This window comes from Vidua chalybeata, chromosome 8 (assembly GCF_026979565.1).
Source record: "Vidua chalybeata isolate OUT-0048 chromosome 8, bVidCha1 merged haplotype, whole genome shotgun sequence".
NCBI classification, from domain to species: domain Eukaryota; kingdom Metazoa; phylum Chordata; class Aves; order Passeriformes; family Viduidae; genus Vidua; species Vidua chalybeata.
In genome coordinates, this window is record NC_071537.1 from 7,232,260 (window position 1) to 7,260,095 (window position 27,836).

The 27,836-nt window shown below is 39.7% G+C and overlaps 1 protein-coding gene across 1 annotated transcript in view; it reads left to right on the top strand.

The window, feature by feature from the left end:
* The window catches only part of GFRA1 (GDNF family receptor alpha 1), a 131,204-nt gene that overhangs the window by 61,276 nt on the left and 42,092 nt on the right, over positions 1-27,836 (top strand). The window contains exon 4 of the mRNA XM_053949338.1: positions 20,982-21,321. Coding sequence (XP_053805313.1) covers positions 20,982-21,321 — 340 coding nt within the window. The remainder of the gene's footprint in view (positions 1-20,981; positions 21,322-27,836) is intronic.

Consider the following 27,836-nt stretch of genomic DNA (forward strand, 5'->3'; position numbering starts at 1 on the left):
TAAGATCTGACCTTAATTTACAATATTGCTTCAACAGGTAAATCGAGCAGTTCTTGAATTACACTTATAACAGTGCATACTACAAAATATTTAAAATATATCTAATACTGCTAGGTCAAACCTAATTTTTTTAAATTGTCTGTTGCTTTTTTTCAGCTATTGTACTGGAAATGGATTTGTTTATTAATCAATTAGTAAATTAATTAATAAATGTTTATTTCTTACTTTCTGTAGGCCAGTTTGATAAACCCAAGTTGATTTTTATAGCCATTTGTTTTTAACAAGTCTGTAAAGCTTGACAGGTCTGTCCCAGTGAGTGTTACAAGTTTGTATCCAGATGATTGCTGTGCCATGTGACATCAGGCATGAGATACCCATGACATCTCACAGTCAGGCAGCCAAGCTTTAAAATTTTCACACAGCACCAGCTGACCTATTGTTGAATTGAGAAATTTAACTTATTTATCTCTTTCAAAGTGGAAAATTTGTCCATTTGTTACTGTATTTTTATGACTGAAAACATGACCTAATAGATATATTATTGGAAATAGCAATCATTAGGGCAGCTTTTTACAAGTTTTTCTGGTGATGGTTTTGTCCAAGTTTATTTTCCACTAAAAAGAAATGAATTGGTCAAATACAGAGTAATTGCTCCGTTCAGCCTCTTATGATTTATGCATGTATTAGGAATTTATGAATAGAAAGATTTCTGCAGTGAATCAGAGCAGCTGTCCATCTATCCCTGTCTGACAGCAACCAATAAAAGCTGCTTTTGAGGACATTTTTTATTTTCTTCCTCTCCATTGAACTCACTGGAGCAAGATGGCTGTGTATGTGACATGGGATCAAATCAATTTGCTGTTAATACAGGTGTAGACAATGCTAATTAAGTATCAAATCTGAAGTTCTGCTTAGAAATTCATTATTTGTGTTTGAGTAGAGGCGTCTCCATGGGCACTAGAACAGACTTCTTCCTCTATTTCATGTACAGATTTCTGTTATGCATTGCTTATACTGACAAAGAATAAATACGATCCTCATTTTCTCAGTGTGATGCTTAAGGAGCTGTAAATTAAATTCCTTGTTCTGTGTTGGTCTTTTCTGAAGATAGGAAAAGTCTGTGAAATGGGACAGAACTTGACAACTCTTAGAAAAACAGTTACTCTGAATTTTTGAGTCTAATTGCAAGCAGAGAATATAGTTCGTTGTATACACCAAGTACATCAAGCATTTTTCCCTCAAAATTCTTGGGAAGCTCCTAGGCTGGAAGTTTAAAATAAGCAGAGACCATTGCTGCATGCTGACACTGGAGTGTGGAAAGCGATTCCTTCAGAAGGTATTATCTTCTGTCACTCTTTGTGAGAGTGATGGAGATGATCCACATATGAATCATGTTTATTACATAATGCTCAAGAGCTATTTGGGAACAAGGCTCCATTCTGCCAGGCTGTGCACAAGCACTGCTGCAAGATAAACCCTGTCCTGATGAACTTCCAAAGTAAATCAGGATAGGCAAAGGGACAGAGTGTGCAACAGTGAGGAGTGTGGTAACTGCAGTGAAGGGTGTGATAGCTGCAGACGCTGTTGATTGATTTAATTTTACTGAATCTGCATGTTGGTGAACACTTGCTTCTTCTCTTTAATGTCCACTGTAGATATGTTTAATCAAGGAAAGGGAAGTAGAATGAAAAGAGAAGTGTACCTGACATTGATAGAAATCCTGTTTGGACAAATTGTTCAGGAAGAGTTCATCCATGTGAAAATATGATCCTTGTAAGTCTGCCAAGGTCATTGAGGCCTGTGGAGATCTGATGAGTAAATGCTGGTCACGCCTGGAGGCAGCTTCAGCTTATGAACTCAATTCTTCAAAAAATGTAAAACAGTTTTACAGAAAAGAATGTTTGTCATTAGCCTGTCAAGGCTGTTTCCCCCTTGTTTTCTTGGTGCCCTTTTCAACAACCCTATGTCCGTTTATGTACCTGTCAACTGCTCTGGGTGAGTAGGAAGAGCTGAAATGTTGGTGCTGGTTTGCATTCTGCTGGCCGGGAGATATCTCAGCCTCCTTGTGGGGTGTGAAGAAGTGCAAACTTTTTAATGGCAGGGCCTCAGCAAAGTTTTGTACCAGCCCATGGTGCTCAGGCTGCCCAAGACTGATGGTTACACCCAGTAAACTACAGCTGTATGGCCACCTCAGTGAGAGGAGCTATCCTGCTGTCTGCATGAGAGTACTTGTCTGTTAAAATACTCAAATCTTCATGTAGAAACAGCTCAGAGTCTTTAATGAGAGCAGCACTGGTTATTAGAAAGAGGAATCCTTTCATTGCTGGTCCTCCATCATCCCAGCTAATTTGCCATCAACCATTACCATATTCAGAATCAAATACACAAAATATTTGGTACAACTTCAGTGTATCTACTCCTCTCCTAGACTCACTGAGTGCCTGCAGACAGTTCAAAGAGAGTTCATTTTGTTCACCACAACTTTTGGGAAGCCTTACCACATTTGCTTTGGTGCAAATATGTCTTCGTTCTGTAGTATACCTTGATGTTTGAATTTGCACATGATTTAACATCCCTTCAGCATTCATATTTTCTTTGATCCCCTTGCTTATTAAAAAATGCAAATCTAAATTGTATCTTATTAATGTGCTTCTTTGTGCTAAAGCTGTGGGGGGTTAAAATCCCAGCTTTGGTAACGTATTTGGATTCTTAATGTGCGAAGTGCAAAGAGAGCTAGACTTCTGCAGGCCATATTTTCTAATCAACTGTTATGAAAGAGATTTTTTATTGTGTTTCTGTTTCTTCCTCTCATGGAATTTACAGGAATAAAAAGAGTAATGACTTCATTGTTATACAAAAAATATTTTCAATCATGGATAGAAATCTTTAGTAATTTGCTGTAATTTCTCAAAAATGACAGTGAGGAATCTTGGATGAAATTTCAGAAAAATATGTATTTGAAATATAGGAAAGCCTTTCAGCTGGTTGACTTGAAGTAAATACTAACTTTTTTGTTGTTGTTGTTGTGGACTGAGTACATGGATTTTGTAGTAGTAAACAGTGGTCACTCATTTTGCCAGTTAAATATAGTAGCTTTTAGGAACCGAGTGCATCCTGTAACTATTAAAAAAAAAAAAGAAAAAAAAAGAAAAAGAAAGCAAATGCTGTAAAATTACTGATGCATTTAAGGCCATTAAAGTGCTCCTTATATTTCCTTTTTGCACAAATTGACCTATTCCTATGCCCTGGTAAAAGCTTTCTCTTCATGTTTAATAGCTTTTTTTCTTAGCATTGCTGCTTGTTTCTGAATTGCTTTTTATGCATCTGCTTAACTTGTTGGGAATTTGGGTGGGTCATTGTTACTTGAGATTCAGCACTGCATGAACACATCATAACAAAATGTAAAGCATCATGTGAGACTGATTAAAAGAAGATAGGAAAATGTAAAATTTGTTATAGTGCTGTGTTACTTCCTCACGACTTACTTTGCAGCAAGCTTTACATACAAATAAAAATTTCTTCAGAAGCAGTCCAATCATTAATGAATTTTGGAGAACTGTTTGGATAAAGACAGACTAGAAAAGTTGATTATTTGATTTTTTTAAGAAAGGAAAAAAACTACGTTAGAATTATTGTTAGGAAAAAAATAATGATGGGAATATTTATGCAACTTGTATGTTGAAGCAGCTAATCTTTGTGCTGTTTTTGCAGTCACTGCAACTTTAGGGCACTCAAATTCACAGTAAATTGTTGCCTGTGATAAATTGTGCTTCCTTTACTGTCCCATTCCTACTCCTGCTGCTTCAGAAGCCTGAGGGATCCTGCTGTGAAATGGGAATGGCAGGTGTGGAGTTGATAGCCTGGTCTTGAGCTTATTCTAAGCTCTTCCAAACTCAGAGGAGGAAACTCTTCTAATAGCCATTCTATCGTACTAGCAGTTCTATTCTACATTAATTTGCCTTGAAAAGAATTACTGATTAGGGATGGACAAAGTGCTTCATCCAGGAACTAGATCTCCTGTGTTTGTAGCCAGGCTTCGCAGAGTTTCACACTCAGGGAATCATTTAATGGCTGTGGCCCTCATCCGAAGGCCATAAATTACATTTCGTGCAGTATTCCCTGGTTCCATCTCTTTTCAGCTCCCTGCAACTCAGGGAATGAAGGCTGAGCAGACTGACATTTCTTCCAGGAGCCCTTCAGAAATGGAAACTGATGCTCCTGGCACTGTCCCTTCACTGGCTTCCTGCAATTTTATAGATGAATGGGAAGTGGTAGGAGAGTGGGCTTGGAGCTCCCCAGGCTCTGGCTGCCTGACAGCTCTGCAGGGGTAGGGCTGTGGGGAGCTGACCAGCACTTCTAGTCCAGTTTCCACTGCTTTCCTGAACAGATCAAACAGCCCCTGTTTGTAAGGCTCAACAAACTGTCATTGCTGGGGACAGACTGTGTGAAAAAGCCCCTTGCTGATCTGACTGTCAAATATGGATTGTAGAAGTCCTTCCCTTGCTGGATGTAGCACTGGGGATCCTGACTCAGGCACCCCCTTTGCTGTGGACAGTGAGGGATCTGCTTTGTGCTGTTTTTCTTCCTGTTCTGTCTCCACCTGGACTTGCTGTTTCATGTTCTCAGCCACTGCTGCTCCAGTTCAGCTGTGGTGACCAGGAGAGAGATAAAGAGAAATTCCAGCTTCTGCTCAGGAAAATGGGAAAGAAAGCAAGCAGTTTCCATCCATGTGAGATTCAAGAGGGCCTTATTTTATTGCTCCTGCTGGTCGTGTGCATGTTTAAGAGGGCGATCAGGACACTGGGAGGGGATGGATTGTCCTAAAACGGTGGCTTTGAGATCTCTTTTCAGTAATGACACTTTGCTCAGAGCTTGGGACTTTCAAGCTCTGGAGGTGTGAGTGAGTGCGTGTTTGAAGATCCTGGTTTTGCAATAGAAGGGTTCTGTTAACATGAAAGAAAAGCTCATGAAAAACAAATGTCTCACAAACATTTGTGTTTGTTCACAGAGAAAACAACAGCAATGAAGTTTTGGCCAACTTTATGATAATAAAGGCCTGATTTACCAGAATGCTTCTATGGTGAGACAGAGGTACCAGAAATCTGGTTTAACTTCTCACGTGGAGTGAAAGTGTTTTTCCTTCTCCAGAGTAGCAAAACCACCCCAGACAGACAGAGTCTGCCAATCCCTCTAGGCCTCACTCTGGTCTCTGTGTTGCCCTTGGTGACCTCTGTGTATTGGAGGTGAAAAGAAAGATTTTAGACTATGAGAACTGCTTTCTGTATTGATAAAAGACCATCTAAAACTATTCAACATAGCTCAGCAAGCAATTTAGGAAGGTAGTTTTAAACTATTTGACCTGTAACATGTGGTATGTCACCACATGATGTAGCATTTAAAAAAAAATTCCTTTTTAATTTCAAGTTAAAATATGTCTTCAATAGAAAAGAAGAAAAATATTCTAGAAATGTGAGGGCTTTTTTCCTTCTTATGGCCTGATTAAATTATTTTTAATGTACTTAATAAACTGAAGCTGTCACTAAGCTATTAGCAATTTGAGAATTCATGGAAAGAAAATGAAGCCCAAAGGGGCTACTGAAAAACTAGTGTAGAACCTACTTAAAAAAAAAAAAAAAAAACCACACGCACATATATATATATGTGTGTGTGTGCATATATATATATATATATATATATATATATATATATATATACACCATCAATAAAATAGACCTAGAAAAAAAGCCCAGGGAATTATGATCCAGTTCCCAAACACAGTGCTTGGAAGCATGATTGAATAGGGTATTAAAAAAAATGATTTAAAAGTATCTAGGGGATATAAGGTGATCAGGAGGGTCAGTGTGGATTCATTAAGAACAAATGTCAAAGCAGTGTAATATCCTTTGTGACAGGGTAGTTGTCATTTGTTCTGAATTGTAGTGTGTAGTGTTTAGGTTAGGTATTAGAGAAAAGAAATCTAACTTTAAAGATAACTGGACAGTGTATGGAATACTATGGAGGCTGTAGCAGCACAACCACTGGGAGACTAGACCAGATGATCTGCAAAGGATGGACTTATTTTGGCTTGCCATAGTAGGATGAACTGAATGGCCAATACAGGTATCAGACCTGAATTTGCCTGATCTGCCTAAAATTTCCATGCACAAGTTTTGAACTGCTTGATAAGATACTTGACAGTGAGTCATTCCCTAATTTATTTATTCTTGTTTGTGGTAGGAAGGCACAGCACTCTCTTTTTCTGCCATTTCCTATGCAAATCAACTGATGCAGGTTTTTATAATTCTGTGATGGCTCTTGATCACAGGCCAGGGCATTCTTTTCAACTATCTCTATAAATCAGCAAACCTCTGAGTCCTTACGCCTTATGGAACCTGCTGGGTGACAGTGAGATGAGTGGGGCTGTAAGAGACCTGGTTATAGGGGTCAATTACGAGATCATTTACTGGTTTAATCCATTTTTAACTGGATTAAAAAAAAAAAATCCACCTCTGTCAGTACTGCACATTTCATTTTGTCCAGCATTTGACCTGGAGGCCCAAAAGTACAAAACTTCAGTGTCACCAATTCCTGCAGTTGGAAGTTCTGCTTTTATGTCCCTTTTTCATTTATTCTGAACAGCAGAAAGAATTAAACTTTATATATTGTATGCAGCTGAAATATAAACCCAAATTTTGCTTTAATCTTCACTCTTACAGTTATCTCATCACTCTTATAAAATAATGAGTGAATGCACCCCATTTTGCTTAAAGCAACAGATCTATAGCCAGTTAATTTGTGGATAAATATGGGTTTCTGCTATTGATGTTTCTTGATCCACACAAAGTGGTTATATTAATACTGAAACATTATTAATCAATAGGTAGCTCTTTAAAAATACATCACTAAGACTAGCCAATTACCTTTAAGTATATATCAAAGGCGACAGACCAATCATGGTCCATTAAAGAGTTCCAAACATTTTAATTATTTTTATCTTCAGTGAAACTTAGAAAGGAAATTTAAATTTCTCATTCTGGCCTCAAAAAATTAGGGAAACCCACCAAACCGTTTCTTTAGTTTTTCAGGTTTTGTTTAGGAAAGTACAAAAATGTGCTTAATTTCATCTTAATCTCCTGAATTAAAACTACATAAACTGTGTATTAATTCACATTATTTGTAAAATAGTCTACTCTGTAAGATCACAAAAGTAAGCTATAAAGGCATGTAATTAAAGGGTATAGTTCTGTTTGGTTTATAATGCTAATTAACAGTATTGACTCTCAGTGAAATGGAAATTCTGACCAAAGCATACAATCTATCTGTAGCCTCTCAGAAATGTGTTCTTTATTCAGAGAATTTAGGCTGTAATTTTGGGAAGCAAAAATAGTATTTTTTATATCTTGTTGAAAGTTTAAATACCCATTTTAAATATAAAACCTACTCTGCCCTATTTATCAGTCAGCACTGATGCTTCTGCTTTAGGAAGGGAATGCTATGGCTGGAGTATTGCATTGTGTTTTAAAATAAGATGGCAAACTAGATTTTCCTTTGAGATTATCATACCATTCTTCACATAAATTTCCTTAGTTAAGGAGACTATTTCCTCTCTGGCTCCTCTCCCTCAGCAATTACCCAGCACAAGCAATCTATGGAGAATAGCACGAGGTGTAGCTGATTGTCATTCAACGCAAGTGAAATCTTTAGGTGAACATTAGTCACTCTTTTAGACATGTTTGCTTGAAGTGGAAGCAGTCAATTACAGAGTAGAGGCTTTATGGCTACATTATTACCATCATACTATTAGATTTTCGTCAGCAGCATTCTGTTTGATCGATCCGTGCCAAGACATTGATGGATAGTTTTGTTCTTCAAATGTCAAATATGTGGGACTTTTATGCTTTATTTATTTACTGGTGCACTGCTATATCGTGGATATTTTCCTTTTCCACATCATTCTAGTTTCAGCAGCTAATCATGATTCATTTTATTTGAAGTTTTGGTGTTGATTTCAATAGCATTCTTAATCATTCTTTCTTATGCTCTTGAATTACAGAGGGAACTGTGCTATTGTGTTGGACGTGCACTTAGTTGGACGTGTGAAAGTTTTCCCAGTAGTAGGAGGGCCTTGGAGAGCAGGAGCTGCTGCTGGTTGAGAAATGTTTGTGTACCCAGTGTGTAATGAATTTTAAGGTTCTGTTCTCTCCTCAGTGCTTCCATATATAGTGCTTTTTCTGGGATTGGGGCTCTATTATTTTATGTCTCTCTAACACATGGCAACAGTATTAGAGCATCACTAGCTTCAAGATGCAGGTTTAGTTTAGCTCTCAGGCTGTAACATGAGTACTATTTTTAACTGAATATATGCATTTGTAAGTGTATTCAGAAGTAAAATAAGGCTAATACCCTAATCAGGTATATAAACAAACTCTTCTGTGTTTTAGATGAGGATGAAGAAACGAGTAAATAAAAACAAAGAGCAAATATATGTAGAATGGTATTGATCTCCTGTCTCCAGCTGGGCTAAGAAACTCCTCATCAGCCTGTTTGTGAGGGGCACTGACTCTGACTTCAACCATTGCTCAGCATTTTCCTAGCAGTGTTACTGAATCAATTCTTCAAGAGAAAGAGTAGGACAACACTGGGAAGCTGAAGGTTACCAAAGTTTTCTACTCAGTTTGCGAAGCATCAAGGTTTGCAGGCAGAAATTAGCAGTGCAAAGGTTCTGCACCCACGGCCTCAGTGACTCAGTCAGAGCTGCAGTCATGAACTAGAGCTGTGTTTGTGCAAGGAGGGGCAGGAGCTGCAGTCTCCATGTCCCCATGTCACAGAGTGACCAGTGGGCAGTGTCATGTGCCTGAGGAATGACACTGTTCAGCTCCTGGGAGCTGCACTGCTGCTGCCTCTGCAGCACTGCACTGGCTGCACCCTCAGGAAGGGAATGTGTTAAAACATTAACAGTGTTAATATTAATGTTGTCTTGAAATGGGTTCTTCACTTACCGAGACATGTTAAACATAATTTGCCTATTTGGAAGCCATACATCACTAGTCAATTACTATTTCAAACGCATCCATTTTAGTCAATACTGTGCAAGCATCCTAGCAGGATGTGAGTTGGGATCTCAGTCTTGAGATATGAATTCCTGGCAGCAATAACACTTACTACCTGATCAAGCAGGAGTATGAATGTTGAAAACAGAATTTAAAAAAAAATGTTATAATTTTGATTACAGGAGCACTATGCACTATTGATTCATCTCTTATGCGTGTCCCTCCAGTGCCTCTTGGACAGTGCTGCTGGTGCTGTATAGTTATTATTCTCTACTGCAGAATTGGCTGCAGTTCAGTAGTGTGCATGTGTGTGAAGTGACTCTGAATAAAATAGACTATTTAAATGTAAATAGTGTTGTCATTTTGCTTAGTGAGGCTCACTCCTTGCTAATTAGGAAGACATTCATTTGACTTAAGTATTTGAACACCAAAATAATCAATTTTGCTATAACACTGCTTTTCTCTTCCAACTGTGTTTACTTTTGTCCTGTGTACCTGTGCATTCACATATTTGCAAATGTGTATGCCAAATAAAAACCAATATATTCTTTATGTATTTTAGAGTTAAAAATTGAGCTAAGGAGAGTGTAAGCTGATGCCCAGGTCACTATAGCACTCAATCAAATGAAATGGGTTTCAAAGACAAGATAAATTTGGGCATAAAACTTGGATTCAGAGTTTTTTGAAGTAAATGGAAGTCAAAATATTGTGTTCAGAGGCAGCACCTCGAAAAAGGGACACAAATGCTGTTAAATGTAATTAACAAGTCAAAATAATTTTATTTCGTCTTTGCCTTTTTTCAGAAAGAAACACATTTTTACATTTGGAAAAAAAGAGATATTGGCCATTTATAAGAGCTATGGAAAGGTAACTAGACTAGCTCAGGAAGGAGATCTGTGGGGACCAGCGGAAAGCCAAGAGCACTGCAGACAAAACAATAAGAACCTTTTTGTCTATTGCCACGTGTTGCACGTGCTATAAATGAAAGTGACAGGTAATTGAGATTAGACCGTAGGCAGTAGGTCTAATTGTTAGTGTGGTGTAATCTCTTAAATATCTTAATGATCTCAAGTTAACAAACCCCCAGTTGCACTGTAGGTAAGTGACATACATCATACACAGCTGCCTCACCTTCATTTTGTACATTTTATCTTCTGGGCACGCAGTAGGATGGGGACCATCATAAGCATTATTAACTCTCCAGGGCAGTATCATTGAAGTGACTTATTTCCAAAGTATCTTGTTTCCCTTGATCCATTAGGTACACCTGCCTCAGTGCACACATCTCCCTGTCCCTGGCTCTGGGGCTCAGCAGAGGGACCTCAGATGGAGTCAGCAGCAGCACAGTGACTGAAGCTCACATAAGCAAATCCATGAACAAAAAGTTACCACTGCTATCCTCTTCAAATTGTGGTGAATTTATTTGTATTCAACAGGAATTCACTGGGACCAACTGATAGGAAAGAGAGGAGCAGCTGGTGGTGGATTAATGGAATGAGGCTCGTATTGTTTGGTCGATGGGCCAGATAATTGCCCCGAATGGTTTTCAGTGGCAGCAGGGAAAGGGGGGCTGAGCTGGTGCCTCCCCAGCTGCTGTGGATTTTGCTGTTCTCTGTCTCTGTTGCTCTCTCCATGCCATGATGGTACCCTCTGCCCCACCCCTGCTGCTGTCACTAACTGAGCATCTGCCCTGTGGCTGTCACTGCTGCTTTCACTGTGGTTTTAGCCTCTTCTCTCACTTGTGCTGGTGGACTTTTGTCATGAGACATCTGTGATTCTGCCATCTAGGAACAGTGGTGCTTTCCTCTTATTCTGGAGAGAGGATCTTTCCCTTTCTCTGCCTTTAACTATTCCCTGAGTTACCCATCAGCTGCTCTTGTCAGACTGGAGTCACAGTCACCTCTCCAGCCCACTTTCCTTTCTCAGTTTCCTTCTGGAAGAGTAACGCTGCAGAATAAGCAGGATATTTTTCCTACTAAGGTTTTATATACTTTGACTATTTTTTTTTCAGGTTATAGCCATCAAGAGCAAGCTGCTGTCAAAGATAAGCTAATATATACTCCTAGAGCAGGCAGTCAATGTGTGTAAACCATCCCTACCTACACTGGTATTGCTTGAGGCTGGAGTAAGCTATGCTTCAGCAACTCTTGAATTAACAGGTTTTGTCTGTCTGTAGCAATCTCCTGAGTACAACTTGTACAGAAATTTTTGGTCAATGATTTGGGGGGGGGGGGGGGTTTGTAACCTCTTGTTTTGTTTTTTTTTCTTTCCCAAATGTGTGAATTAATAACACGAGTTTGGATATCCAGAAAATGCATTTATGTTGTGAAGAAAGAATATGAGGGGGACTAACTTAAAAGACAAGTATTAGGAGAAGGAGAGTCTTCAAGAAATTAAAAAGCCATTGTTAAGAGGAAAGGAGTAAATGTAGGAAGAAAATGGGGGAATTATGTTGCAGAAAGTGCTAGATAACATACCATGAAAAAATTTTAATGGGATGAATTGGGAATACTGGATAGCTGTTCAGAGAGGCTGTGAGTTACTGAAAAACCTTGTGATTCTGATATCAGATATGAATACTTGCTTTAGACCTTGTATATCCAGAATTTCCTTCCTGCACTGACAAGGTTTCCTTCCTTGTCATCTCCTTTCTCTGCTTCAGCCTAAATGCTGCAAAATCTGGGGGGCTTTGGGCAGACTTAGCTGAGAAACACAGAAAAATATACCTCTGTTGATAAAGGAATTCTTGGCATGTAGTTGAAGCATTAAAATATGTGTTGGAAATGAAAAAATCTTGACCCTCAAAACAGACACTGTCTTTACATTGGATAGCAAATATTATGGCTGAGACTGAACTAGGACAAGATGCAGAAAACTAATAACAACTAGCTAAATATTTTGGATGATCAAAAACATATAGTCAGTTTATTAAATAGTTCTAAAAATCCTTGTTACTATTTCAAAATCCAGTTAAAGTTCTGAAGTTTTTCTGAAAAATATTTGGATGTTTCGCTTGAGGCTTCATGAAAGTTTTGTTTCCTTTTAAGATTTTTTTCCTCCTTCCATCAGACTTAGGGTTCATAACACTCTGAGCTTAAGTATCTTAGGATCAGCCTTAAATTAGACACAAACATTTGGATTTTTTTCTCAAGCTATTGTGAAATGACACATGAAGCCAAATAGTGCTGAAACATTCTAGTACACACATCTGTGTGTATACAAATGTGTCTCTATCCATCCATGTGAGGAAGACCTAGGCCATTTTAAAGTAAGAATATTTTGTGCTGTCACTGTATGTAACTGCAGAGCTCCTCTGATTGTGGTCCACCAGTGTTAAGAAAGCAAAATCTCATGTTGAATTTAGTTTCACCAACTGTAAGATAGTGTGGTTAAAAAAAACCAGGCCAGAAACCATTGCTTGTCTGAAATCTGTGGTTATTTCAGGTTTGGCTGTCATAGATAAGAGCATATCTGGCCCCTTCTTTTCTGTAGCTGGCATGGCTTCAGGAGTAAAGCAGTTGTGAGTGAGCAGAGAAGGGACTTTGGAATTTCCTGCACTCCTGCTGTGTAGATTCAGACTCTTAAGTTTAAATAATGGATGAAGCTAAGATTATTATAATTGATCATTGTATGATTTATATGGAGTAATTATAACTAGGTTGAGAAAGAATTTTCAAAAGCTAGTTTCCTGGTAGCCAGAGTCATTAAATAACAGTGTGCTGCCAAAACAAAAATTAGGTGGGAACGTAGCCACAGAGTTCAGAATGTCTGTCCTCCACCTGATTTATAACTGCTCTGATGATGACAGTATCAGTGGTATTTTCCTGTTATGAACAGTAAGAGCTGTTTCAATTGTTCTTCTTATCTTTCTCACAGAGCTCCACATTGTTTTAAGTGTAGTCAAGCATAATAACTGGAAAACTGTAAAAATCTAATGCATAACAAAACGAAAAGGTGTAAGAGGTTGAAAAGGTTAATTAAAAGTGTAATGATCGCATTTACTGAGACAGTCCAATTAATCACTTTATTCCAGTGGTCATGTGATACAGAAACCATTGCTCCAGAAAACTGATTCCTAGTGCTGGGATACATGGTCCGTGTTCATTTAAATGTGTATTTTTTCTATAAATGGAAATTTAACTTTTTTTTTTTTAAGCTGTTTTTATTTATTTGAAATTATTTAAACATAAGCTACTAGTAGCTTATATTTAACCCTGTGTCCTCACATAATACACTCTTCTAGCTATGCTCCCTCTGAACAGGATAGGAGCATTGCCCCCTTGATACTTGCAGTCTTAAAGCCCCATGGGAGGTTTGCTTACAGCTTAATGGGCTTGTAGGTATAGAATAAATGAAGCACTAGAAATACATCATTATGTAATGTGATCTCTCTGAAACAGTGTATACAACCAACAAAGTGAATTCTCAAGTGTCAACAAGCACAGCTAAATGTGGATTTTACCATGTCAACTGGCAAAAAAAGGAAAAAAGAACCTTGAAGGATCAATTACAAGGGTCATAACCTTGTATTATCTGATTTGCTGTAATATTCACACAAGCTTTATTGGAATGGAACATAAATTTGAAAAATAGTGAGATTAGAAAGGATTGCAGTGCTAGAGCAAAGAGCTAGAAGCTTTCTCCTGGCTTATTTTGCTGGGGCAGCACTTTAGAGGGAGCCCATTATAAGCAGGAGAAGAGTAGTTATGTTAACATGGTAATTAATCAAGTCTGAGGAAAAGAGGAAACAAGTTGTGAATTCAATTCTGTAGTAATAAAAAGAAATGCTGAAAGTTGCCCTGTAAATTGGCATGACTTTGGCAAAACAGTCCCTCACTGTGTCTTGAGAACTTGCGTGCAGTAAATCACTTCTCGTGGCAACCGTGTAGGTTTGAATGTTTTCACAGGTTTATTCTCTGTTTCCGTGTCTGCTGGTTCTTTCCTAATTCTGTTGACTTAGTATTTAGCTAATAATAAAATACTGAACTGTATAAGATGAGAGCATATGCAGTAACACGTTTGCACTCTATTTTTAAGGGGAAATTAATTAGAAGAACTCAGCTGAAACTGTGGCCTTCCACATCACAAGCCCAGCCTCTCTCTCAGTACAGAGCATGAATTGTGTGTGGAATGACTGAATCCCTCACAGAAAAAATTGTATGCTGTACATGGCCCCAGTCATGCATAATCCATCCCTGGTGTTAGTGTAGTGTCGATAGGTTAAAATGATCTTTACACCCTAAAACTCTTCAGGGTAGAACTGAAATCATTGGTGCGGTAATGTGAGAAACAGTGACTGGATCAGTTTGCAACAACTGTAGCTTCTTTGTTTAGCAAGTCTCTGACTTTATTAATGTGTTTCTGCCTCCTAAGTGAGATACTTTGGGCAGAAGTAACAGTAGCTTTAAAGAGCCAAATTCATAACTTAAATTATTGAAAATTCAGAATAGCTGCAGTGAACAAAATAACTCTGCTGGCATAAATATAATGTAGAACTGCTGTCCTCAGTGCCATGTGGAAAATTAGGGATGCTGGCATAAGCTGTCATTAGATTTGTAACAGAAATGAAAGGTGATAGATCAAGATATTTGTGAGTGAAGACAGAATTTCAGCAGTGTATGCCACAGTATTAACACTGGGGAGCAGGGTTTCCTCTCCCTCTCTGCCCTTGTGGAACTAAAATTTAAACCAGATCACTGTAGGTTTATAAGACTTTCCTCTTACATAACTTGTAAGTTGAGCAGATGTCCCTCAGCCAACCCACAGGGCTCAGCCACATTGGAGTTTTCTGCTCAACTTTTCCCCATTCCTCCCCAGTAAATAATTAAAGTGTTAAAGGAAATATTAAGATATAATTTCCCCCTTCTTAATCACTACATATGCAGCTTAGGAGTTGCAATTTCACTACAACCTTTATTTGCAGTATCTATGAAATTCACCAGGTAATGATTAACTAAAGCAGGCTCTAAGTCTAAGTATAGACAAGAGCTCTGTCGAGTATTAGAGCCCAGATCTAGTGATGAACTTGGGCAATAAAAAATGCAGCGTTTAGAGAATGTGGCCCCATTAAGGGAGTTAAACTTCCAGGAACATACCAAGAGATAAATGTATCCACTTGAAAGTCAGGAGCCTCTGCTTTGAGGTGATGCCTAAAATCCATAGAAGATGCTTAGAATCTTTATAAAGTACACAAGAAAAGAGTTTTAACAACAAGCGAAGAAATTAAAAAAGGAACAAGAAACTCTTTACTGTGAGGGTGGTGAGGCAGATGGCCCATCCCAGGAAATATTCAAGGCTGGGTTGGATGAAGTTTGAGCAACCTGGTCTAGTGAAAGGTGTCTGGAAATACAGAAACTGAGCTTTGTTGGAAGGGTTTGGACTGGAGGAGCCAGACTCGCAGCCTCAGGCAGGAGCATCTGCCCACGCAGCAGTCAGTGTGTGCTCCTGGGAGCAGATAGCAGAAATTTAATGGGCACCCAGCACAGGGGCCCATGGTGCTTCAGCCACTAAGGTATTGATCAGAACAGTCCTTGAGGAAGTGGGATGTCTTTGCTCTCTGCTCATTTCTCTGGGATTTCAGAAAGCCTGGGAGTGTACCCTGTGGGTTTGGCAGTACCTTGGTCTGGAAGGAAGGCAAGGAGATGTGCTATAGAAAGGGTTATGTGTTTTTTGAAGGGATTGGAAGTAGGGAGTACAAGTGGGATCATGCCTCTGCAGGCTTATAGAGTCTTCTTGAGGGAAGGTTTCCAGTCACTGCTCTTGGAAGAGAAGTAACTCTCCTTCCTGGGTGCAGGCCAGCAGCCAGCAGTCTGCCTCCCAGGGAGAGCTCTCATTCGTGGGCTGAAGCATCTTGCTCCTTCTTTGTTTTGCAATATGCACCATTTCCTTGTTGAGAACACTCCGAAGTGAGATGGTTTGAGAGCCCTTCTGGGAAATGAGAACAGTGTTTGTGAGTCTCATGTCACGGAAGGCATTGAACCAAAGTCTGCAAGATCCCGGCTGATGATTCACCAGCGGAGTCTCACAAAAAAGGCCAGGGTGTGTTGGGAAAGACTTCAGACACAGCAGTTCTGCATAACACAGTAGCTGAACACTTCCAAACACAACATGGTAGATGAACACTTCCAGATCATGCTTGTTGGTTCACGCTAAGCAACGTGATTGTTCCCAATCTCTAAATGGCTTGGACAGGAGATGCTATTTACGTCCTCCAGTAAATTTATGGGGGTATTCAAAAAAGAATTCTAGAGACCTAGGCAATTTGCATGATCAAAGACTTAATGACTAACCAGGAATGTAAAATGTTCCAGCTTTGGTTTTAGGAAGCTGAAGTCTCATTTCAGGCAGTTCTGTTTGTTTAGATCTTTTTGTTGCTGTAGCTTTGGTTGTATCTTTCACAGGCATCAGTCTCATCTTTGTCACTTGCTGCCATCAACTGTAATTTCAACATGCATCTTGTTTGCATGTGGTAGTATTCTGAATATATAGTAGCTTTAATTTAAAAACTAAGTCACCTGCTTTTTAACATTGTGGAAAAGGTTTGAAAAAGGCCAGCTGTTTAGTAAATGCTGAGCAGAAGAGAAGTAGAACTTCAGAATAACACTATCAGTCTCAGGATTTTTTTGGGGATGACTCTTTTTTTTTTTCTCTGCCATTTGGGATTAGAAATAATTTGTCCAGGAAAATGGTAGTTTATTTTAATCCAGATTACAATATTTGCTATGCTTTCATTACTTTTTAATCTGCTCTTCTTACAAAGCAAACGTACTTTGGTGAACCCCATAGCAGTACTTTTGTTTAAGTGGGATCATGGCTCTCTTCTTAATTTTGGTCAGTTTTTGGTTTCTATATGCCATATTCTGCACCTGTGTTGGAGTAGGCCCATACCCATGTGGTCACCTCTATCACTTTGTAATTTTGCCTTCCATCACATTAACATTTATTGCTCTCTTTACAGCATTCCCTTCACTATATCCACTAGAAAACCTACTAATGCTAATTACTTGCAAATAGTAATGGTAATTTTAATGACAACCTCAGTAAATTGCTTTTTATATGCTGTAAGAAAATTGAAAACTAAATGTCCATTTTGCTGCTTAATAAGAATCTTACAGAACAACTAATATTCCTTGTGCTCCTTCTGTGTAGTGGGAGCACAAGTAAGAATCTCTCAGTACCCACTGAGAATCCTTTTTGAGTACCATGGGGTGGGTTAACAGGAGTTGAGGAGACATAGTAAATAGAAATGAAACAGAAATGGAGGTGCAAGGAAAATGAAAGAGGAAAGTAGAGAGACTGTGAAAGAGGGTGAAGCATGAGGGTAGAGGAAGCCCTGTTAAGATTCTAGGAGCACCTCTGGATAAAAGACAGGGTCTTTTGGCTGGCTTTTTTCTGTGGTCTGTGGGAGGTTGAGTGCAGGACTGCTGCAGCTGTATCAGTGTTGGTGGAGGGATGTAGGAGGTAACAAACATCAAAGTTTGTACAGGACTGCTTTTTCACCAGCAGAATTGGTCAGAAGACATGCCACACGTGTTACACGTGCAGTAGAAGAGCTGGAGGTGCAGGTGAAGGCAAGTCAGTGCCAGTGGCCACTGGTCCTGCCCCAGTTTGTGTGCGTGCTGTGCAGCAGCTGCCTGCTGGGAGGGGGGGTTTAGGCATCCCAATGCTGCTGCTGTCCCACCAAGGCACAGCTCCTGGCTCTGCCTGGGCTCTGCCATCCCTCTGCCTGCACCCCATCAGGGCAGCATCCCCAGCTGCTGGGTGGAGGCTCCTGCTGGGAGGCAGCAGCATCCTGGTGCTTCCAGCTCAGCTCTGCTGGGCCCCGTGCTGCAGACAGGACCCGGCGCCTCGCTCACAGCCACGAGGCACCACTTACACCTGTGTGAAGTGACTTCCCACGGCTTCTGTGGTGATTTGGCAAGAGTGGAGAGCTGTGTGGTTTGGCAGAGATTTCCAGAATGGGCCCAGGCAAAGTGGATTTGAGAGAGAGAGAGCTCTGGGTTGGGAGATGGTGATGCAAAGAAATCTTTACTTGTCCCAGGCTCCTGCCCTGACTGCCCCCAGTTCATATCCTAATGCCCCAAGAGGGGGGAGAATTGAAAAAAGATCACCTTACACAAACATTTCCCAGAGGATTCTGGCATGAAAAGTAGCTCTGGATAAGATCCATTTGCTTTTATAGTTAGTACCTGGTAAGAGCCAAACTCCTGCCTGTCTTAATAATTTAAGCTTTGCAGAACAGAAGCTGGGTGAAATTTTGACCTTATAAATTACTGCTGCATAAGTAATCCTCAGGAACACTCCCAGTATTGTTAACTGTTTGTAGTTACCCCAGGACTTGGGAATAATTCTATGCTTCTGCGATAGAAATAAAGCATTAAATGTGTTGCAATTTGAATTTTGCATTCAAATGTGATTTAAAAGCTTAAGAGAAGTTGGTCTTAATGAGAAGAGTTGCTTTAGACAGTCTGTTTAATTCAGATGCAGTTGATGCACCTCTTCTACATTTAGTCTTGGTTTTAAAAGATAAAAATAATTTGTATAATGTTACAAGTATGCCAGAAACAATAGTTAGAGACATATGTATCAAAACAGAAAAGGCAAGGGGCAAGGGGCACGTTACAGCCAGGGCTGGTTTAAAACACAGAACCCTCCAAACCAGTCTGTATTCAGAGTTGATGTGTAGAGGAATGTGAGTTTGGGGCAGATATAAATTGAATGACAGGTATGAATATGCATAACTATGGTTTGTGAAGACTTTGCACCTAATTCAACTTTCACCCAAGATATCTCTCACTGCTGTTTGCACTGTCAGTGACTTGGCTTGTGTTCTGCCTTTTAAAGAAGATTGATTAACCTGTCCCTTCTGATTTTTGAGATGCTTGTATTCACAGTGCTTTTTAATTCTGTAGCAGCATATATGAATACTGTAAGCTGAAGTCTGTTCATATTGCAATACCCCATTCAGAGCTGTTCCACAGAATTTTGTTTTAAATAGTGGAATTCAGCAGTTGACTCCCAGGCACAAATAACCATGTAATTACTCTGCAATCACATAGTAATTAGCATATACTATTCATATATTGCATAATTATATGCCCTGCAGATTACATAGTAATTATATTTGTACTAAACATATAATTCTATATACTGTATTAAAAACTTAGAGAGTTCATAGTTAATATTATAGTTGTATGCTAATGTAGTACAACATTTTATATAAAAACGTTACAATTTTATGAGAGGGTTGCATCTGGTGTTGCGTAATCTGTTGTCGGCTGCTATTATAAGAAATGCTGGGCTCTTAATTTATAGTCAAATGTTGCATATTTACAGTTCTGTAATTTATGAAGACAAGATGCAAAAGTTGCCATTTTGTTGCGCAAACAACTGAGACTGGGAAGATTGGGTGTGATTGTTAAATTACAAAGGTTAAATGTACAAACACACTGAACACATTTACAGCACGCTGCTAGAGTGAAACACAAATCTAATGCTCCTTAGCTTTGTGGTACTTTTGGGTAGGTAAGATGCATGGGACAGTTGCAGGTGATCTATTTGAATAATGGGAAGTGTGTGCAAGCAGCCAAGGCCCATCTTGGGCACAGTGTGTTCCAACAAATGCAGCACCTCAGTGCAGCATCTCAGCCAAGCTGCTCCGTGTTTTTCCTGCTGTGGAAAAAGAGAAAAGGTTGATGTCCTGATCTGGGAATGGCAGGCAGCGTGGTAGGAGAATGGAGATGAGTGGCAGTGAGTTGTAGAAGGACCTTGGACTGATTTTCTGGGTAAAAGTGAAAGATCTAGGAAAAAAGAGCTTTTTGTAAGAGTAATTTAGAGCTTTGGATCGTTTAAAATGTTTTATCTTCGGCCAGCCACCCCCAGGAGGTTGCAGCAGATTTTAGATATTTGCAAAATGTTTTGTTCAGCTTGCAAATTCTGTAGCAGTGGGAAATTAATCCATTTTCTTGGATCTCTGACGTTGGCATTCCTAACGTCCAAAGCAGCATTACGATTATTCTTAATTGAATTTTGCAATCTGATGCCAGTTGCCTTAGTTTTCAAGCAAAGCATCTATTGGGTTTTAATATCTGGATAATGTATTGAGTAATTAAATGTGTAATTATAGCCTTAACTTACATCTGAGTTTAATTTTTACTGTAATTTCTTGTAGCGTGTGTGTGTGTGTGAGAAAGGGGCATCCTTGTTTTAAAATGTTTCTTTTACAATTACCTTTTAATTTTATGTCAGCTTCTTCAAAGCTTGTAAAGTTCCTAAATTTTCCAGGGTTCAGGTGTCATCTGTAGATCTTATAACAGAGTTTTACCTAATCATGGAACTTGTGGGTGGCCTTAAGAGAGCTCCCAGACATGAGGCTGCACCTGATTTCCTTCCTATCTGAGTGGGCTGTCCTCAGACCTCAAAAAATGTAGTAATGGGCATGTCTACTTTGTGCACAGTACACAGAATACTTTTAAATGTTGTCACCTGCAGTAGGCAGGTCATTTAACTTGTTCAAGGGAAAAAACTGGGAAATGTCAGAGCTTTACAAAACCAGAGTTAGAAGCCCATGTTCTCACTGTGTTCCTATGCCAGACGTATGCTTTCCAATTTACCAGGGATTTTAAGAGCTGTTTAGTGAGACCAAGTCTTACCCAACACTCACCCTGCATGTCTGCTACAAAGGAGATGAAGCACAGCCTGCCCACAGTGTCATTTATTCACCAGCATTCTGCCCTCACGGCATGCCCATGCTCTTGTTCACTTGTTCAACCTTCACCCCGAGAAACAGAAGGACTGGTCCCAGTTTCTGGCACTGAAAGCTTTGTATGTAACAAATATATGTATTCAGGATCTCGTTAACAGTGAAATAACCACAAAGCACAAAGTGTAAATGTGACGCCTTTCTCACTGCTGTTGTGTTGTTTTTTCTAGTGGAGCCAGTACTTTCAAAGGGGAACAATTGCTTGGATGCAGCCAAAGCTTGTAACCTAAATGATACCTGCAAGAGGTTCAGATCTGCTTACATAACCCCCTGCACCAGCAGCACGTCTAATGAGATCTGTAACAAGCGGAAGTGTCATAAGGCCCTCCGGCTATTTTTTGACAAGGTCCCCCCAAAGCACAGCTACGGGATGCTCTTCTGCTCCTGTCGAGACGTAGCCTGTACAGAGAGGAGGCGGCAGACTATTGTTCCTGTGTGCTCATATGAGGACAGGGAGAAACCAAACTGCCTGAATTTACAAGAGTCCTGCAAGAAGAATTACATCTGCAGGTAAGATAGCACACGGCAGGGGAGTGATTAATGAGGTACCGGAGAGAACTTTTTGGTGCTGATGGATTTGCCAGGACTAGGGGTCAGAGTACCCACTAAGGAAAAGGATGAGTCAGGGAAAAAAAGCAAATGCCTCTGACATCCTTAACAGGGTAACAAAAGCCCTCATTTGTTTACAATGTGTGCATTCTCCAAAACTATTCGCAGCTACTCCCTCGCATTATGGAGGAGTCTTTAAACCCCCAGTTTAATTTTTAGAGATTTTTGTTGGAAACATTGTGTGTCATTACGAAATAATGTCTCAGTCTAATTTTTATGTACCATTAGTGACCAGGTAAAAATAGAATTTTTCATTATAATGGGGTTTATTTTCGTTTTATATGTGAGTGCTGATAACTGGGAATACAAGCTTCATGTTGGACTTTATAAATAGTCACAATGCACAGACTACTCGTGTGTTTTTAATTCTTTGGAAAAAAAGGAGTCCACATGGTCGACAGAATCCCACTGTCTTCATAGAGCTGCTTTAGCCTTGAAATTGTTTCATCTCCCCTCCCCTGAGCAGAGTGCTGGGCTGATGCAGCTGGGAGGTCATGGAGTCACTGACCTAATTCCCAGCCTCTTTCCCGGAGTGCTCTGGCAGTGCAGAGCCCTGCTCCACGGGACAAGCTGGGTCCTTTCCCCTCGTGGGGTCCCTGCAGCTTCTCACACAGAGCTCATTCCGTGGCAAGCAGGGCCTCCTCTGCCCCCAGGAAATGCTTTGCTCCTACTTAACATTGTGTATGTTTATATTAGAGCATTGTTGTGCTAATGTCATATTTATGAAGTCGTGCCCGAGAATCCTGCTCATTTCTAATGTGTAAATTTCTTGTAGATTATCCAATTCTGTGAATTAGGAAACAAGGGAGATAAACACCATTGTAAAATGTCAAGGACACTGAAGATACGATCTAAATCTTAATAAGTACTTACTTATGCCTGGTAAAATATTTACTTTGAAGTTTGTTTACGAGATTTCCACTGCTGGTTTTAGGCTTTTTGCGGCAGCACTTCAGTTGTGCCTGAGTGTTGTTCGGAGGTGAGGAGGTGAGCAGTGCCCTGTCCTCCCTGGCTTTGGGGGAATCTGGAGACACATTTCCTGCTGGCCACAACAGCAGCAGATTTAAGTCAGAGCAGTCTGACTTGCATTCAGCACCTTGATTGCTGATGCTGGTGGAGTTTATGAAAGTTGAGTACATGTAGCCTTAGAACAATCCATTTTCTATTTCCATGTTGCTCCATTAGCATTTTTGCTTCTATGTATTGCCTTCCCTATACACTGTTAATTAGGTCCTGTTAATTAGTAGAGTTACAGGATCTTTACTGTGTTTTCTGCCACACTCTCAGTCTGTTACAGTGCCAGTGAAATTGGAGAGAGGATTTTATAGAGAGACTTCTCCCTGTTATTTGGGTTGTAGTGTTCTGAAATTAACTTGTTAAATTAATCCCATTACTTCTCTCATGACTGTGTTTTTCTTTTGGTCAGCTTTGATCTAATGTTGTCTCAGCAGTTAAGTTTTTAATGGCATTTTGTTTAATTTAACTTCATGAGTCTGGTGTTGCTCTTTCTTCATTGCAATGTTGCTTGGGAAAGCTTGGTAAAATCCCTACCTGAAGTTGCAGCCAGCACTGATATAAAAATGGATTTATTTGTAAATGAACAGTGGCTTCTTTTGCTTTAGAACATCAAAATTAAAAAGTTTTGGCTCTTCCAAGGCTCAGTGAGACCTGGCTATGAGGGTGAGGGGCACAATGGTACAAGGGAATGGGTGGGCAAATGCCTGCGGGGTCTGGGGCAGACTCAGTGTGGGCAGCACTTAGGTCCTGTGGAGGTAAAGCAAGCCTGGTGTGTTGCTGAGAGTCGCCTCATGTTGGTGTTACAACCTCCTGGGCTCTCTAAACTGCTGGTGGTTTAATACCTTCCCTCCCTGCTGTCATGGAGAGGAGGAATTGGCACCAAAGCTATCCCAGCCTATCAGGCAGTGAAAGACATTTGGTCTCTGTGAGTTGTGCACTTAAAGGAAATTGGTGAGATTTGTTCCTCTAGTCCTGCAGGAAAACAGGGACTTGGACAGGGCAGGAAAGAAATGGGAGATCTCCTTGCTGTTGGAACTACTGGCACTGATAAATACCAGTCTTTATAGTAACTCCAGATATGTTTAGAATAACTAAAAGCAGCAGTCAGTAAGTGTGTAATTCTAACTCTGATAACTTCTATTTCATTTTGAAATCAGAGAGAGTATCCAAATGGCAGAATAATTTGAAAATATAGTGAAACCAGGTAATTTAGAAACTGTTCTTTGCATGCCTATTGTGCCTATTGAAGCCTTTTCATAATGCTAGTTTAGACAAGGGGTACAAGTTCTAAAGGTTTTCTGAAAATATGTTCATAAAATGGTTTATGAAAGCTGCTTACTCAGAAGTGCAAGATTTGAGTCTGCCTGTACTCTCTATAAAATATCAGCTGGGCCTGTATAAAGTATTTAAATATTCAGTTTTGAACACTCTTGAAAACGTTTACCCTGGTGTATATATCACTAAATCTGTTCTTGAAGCAGAGTTAAGAGCAGGGAAGCAATCTGGCCAAACTACAGGTAGCATTAACATGGCAGGATGCTTTCCTTTTTTATTCCTTTTTTTTATTCAATTCATTAATCTGTTATATAAGAAAAGCTCAATCAAGGGATAAAGAGACCTGAAATGTCAGGAAATGCAAATAAGTTCTGACTTATGTAAACAGTCCTAATTTTCAACTTCATCAGGATGCTGAATGGTTCACTTTCATTATCATTTGTCTGCTGCCTCTGCTTGTATCCCAGTCCATATCCAGCTTTGAAACAATTGTAGTCTCTCAGGCATGTCTGTCAATGCTCAGTGAAAAGAAAAAAAGAAAAGAAAAGAAAAGAAAAGAAAAGAAAAGAAAAGAAAAGAAAAGAAAAGAAAAGAAAAGAAAAGAAAAGAAAAGAAAAGAAAAGAAAAGAAAAGAAAAGAAAAGAAAAGAAAAGAAAAGAAAAGAAAAAAAGAAAAGAAAAACCAAAACAAAAAAAAACCAAGAAGAAGCCATTAGAGTTATTTTCTGTTGTGAGCATAAACAAATATTCTAAGAAAAGTCAGTGTACCATCACTGAATGTAGAATCTTTCACCAGTGATGTCCTGGACTAGCACAAACCTCTAAAGAACTTTGTGATCTGATCACTTCAGCTAACAACTAGAAAGTTGACTGGCATGTTTTAAGAATATCATCCTGCTGTAAATGCAGGGCAGGGTGCTTCATATTTGCCACTATCACATTTGACAGTACTGCAAATACTATTTTGCTTGAGTAATGAAAGTGTGAGTCATTAGTTTGGTCTTTTTAATAATCTGTGTCTTGAATTTGCATACTTGGGCTTTTTTCCTTGATATGTTCAGAAGACACTGACCAGAATGATAATGATACAGATACATTATTTATTGAAATAATGCTATCAATCCATTCATGTGCTGCAGAGATCAGAAAAGAAGGGCAGCATTTTTTTGCTAATAAAAGAAACTGGTAGGAGCATGTTTCTTGTCCTTCACAATAATTATACTCCAAATGACTGGTCAGATCATTGAAGTTCATTTTTGAAGCTTAAATAGCCATAAAATAGTTCTTAACCAATTTCAGAAGACAGTTGTCTTCTTAATTTTTTTGCCTTAATTCTGCAAAAGGTACATATTGCTGTCTGCAGCTGTTTGACACTGAAAAAAATACAAAAATATGCGTAACATATTTAAATAACTTCTTCATGTGGGATAGGGGAGGGATAATAATGAAATACACAATTAGGTTCCAGTACGTGGGTCATCTCCTTGAAAATACAGTAAAAAATGTTTTCTGCACTGTGTGTTCAGAGGGTCAGATCTTTATAAATGTGCTTTCACTGGTGTGTTTTTACCTCTTGACCAGTTTTTGGTCACCTATTCTATCCAATCTTAATTTTGTTGCAACCACCCATTCAGCTCTGCATGAAGGATGTCTGCCTCTGCAGGTATCAGAGCTCTCTGTGAGGATATGCAAACGTTGTTGTCAGTGCAGAGAAGAATTCATCCACTGGAAATGTTAGAACAGAAGCTCAGCTGCTTGCTGCATTTCCTGAAAACATCAGGAACTTGCCAAGGAAATAATTTTCCTTCGTAATATTCTGTTGAACACTTCTAATGACAATTTACCTTGGAAAGGGAGTTACTGTGTCTGTGCTCCTTTTCTGTGAGGCATGTGAAAATCTGCAGGTGCTTTACACCCCAGAACCTGTTGGTAAAAGTTTGGCTTCTCTGTGTGGGTCCTGTGGACTGCTCCTGCAGCAAAAGCCACTGCTGACTGCAAACCCTGCACCCTCGTGCTTCAGCACTAGAGACAGGTCTGTGGTGAGATGTTATAAATGTGCAGGCAATCCTTTCTGTCCTGCTTCAGAATGGGGGAGCCCACTATCTTGTTCTAGGAGGGAGCAATCCTCAGTTCCAGAACAGGGAGCAGTGCGCTGGAGGGATTTGCAGGAGGAGATGGAAGAGGGGAAAAAGAAATTTCCCCTTTTCTTTGCATTTTCTATTCCTTATACTTCTCTTTCATTTTTCTCACTTTTTTCCATTGCTTTTTTTCCTCCTCCCACCTCTTCCCCTTGCTTAGTCTCCTTTCATCTCCTCTTCCCAGATCTTCCTGCAATTACCTGACTTTCACCGCCTCTCTGACACGTTTGAATTCCATTACAGCCACTTATGGTGCCTCCTCACACACTTCTCTGCATGTTGTGCTTTTCCTCCCTCAATATCCTGCCACGGTCCAGTGATCATCTGTAATTCAGCAAATGAGAGGGAAAACAGAGGTGCTGCCTCCCTTTCTGAACCTTGTAGCTGATATTGGTGACAATTCAGTTGGTCAGATAAAAGCCTGAGCGCTCCCTCTCAGCCTGACTCTTGTTTTGCATTTTAAAAGGGCACTTGGTGGGTATTTTTATGAAGGACACAGTAGCATTACACAGTTTGGGATAACAGAGCTGGGTTTGGGTCCCTCTGGGGCATTTATATCGATTAGGCTCTTGGAGCACTCTAGCAGCTCCTTGAGATGATCAGTTTGCTGTGGTTATGCAAAACCAGGACAACAGGGCAGTTTCTGTAATGCTGTTAAGGTCATTAAGAAAAGGACACCCTTGATTTCTAGAGAAGTGCAGGGTGTGCCTGCACTGAGTGTTTGGAGACTGAGTCAGGGAGTGGGTGCAAAACCTCTCGTGCCTGATTCACCCTGCAGTGGGTGTAGATGCTTGCAGTGTAGTAGGGTGAGCCTGAGCTCTCTGCACCTGCGCTCAGGAGAGTTCCTGTGTCTCTAGAACACCAAGTGGAGCAGAAAAACTGTAAGCCTGCTTTTTGGCCCATGCCCACAAGCTCACCTCACATAGCCTGAATTTGAAGAGTGGTTTTTATACATATATGTATATACAAGCATGTAAATGTATGCATATATGTCTATATTGCTAGAAGTTAATTCATTTAAGTGGAATAAAAAGACAAAACAGGTGTTCATTCATTTTAATGAACTAATAGTGAGGCATGGTGACAGTTCAGAAAATTCAAAAAATGGGGTCTGAAGGGAGGTGGGAAAGAAGCTGGTGTATTCTGCAGGGGAAAGTTGATGTTGTAGTGGAATATGTGTGTGTGGAACTGCTAGCCTGGAAAAAATATTAATGCAGTCTTTGCAAAATAAGCAAAAAACTTTCAAGAAAGGCAAAGTAAAGATAGAAAATACTGCAATATTGTATTATTTTCTTTCCTTTCAGTCCTTTACATGATTCATTACTTTGATGCCTTCTGTTAGCAGAGCAAATAGACATAATATTTATTGCTCTCCCCTCCCCCTCAGAAACAAAGGTAACTTTAAATTTCTTCCATCTGAATAAAACTCAAAATGAATCAAGCAGTTCCTCCTTATAAGGTATTCATAAATCCCTTTGGAATCAGAAAAATCCAAACATCCTGCAAAACAAGACTGCTTTGTCCCTTTTGAAGTGTGTGTGGATCTCCTTCTGCAGTGCCCAGATCTGCTTGGCTGGCCCTCATGTATACTCTCTCTGGTCAGCTCAGGAGGGGCTTGCAGATTAAAAGCTTGCTGGGTGATTGACATTTCTCCAAAAGCAGGAGACACACAAGGATACAGTAATTAAAAAAAATGGCTTAGCTTTAGTCGTGCACCCAACTTTCCCTTGGCTTTGTGCTGTACCAGTGAAGAGAGCTCATGCTCCAAGAAGCCGTAACTAGACAGTATTTCACACTGGGGTCCCTTGTCAGGCAAGCTCAAGCTCTCCAGGCAGCCTCCCTGCAGTCAGGTAGATCCTCTGCTGATCAGGTTAAAAATAACCTGTGGTGCTGAATATTCTGTGCTATCTGTCTGCAGGGCTGAAGAAGTGGAAGTGGGAACAAAGAGTGCATGTCTGAGCATACAACAATCTCAAAATAAACTTGG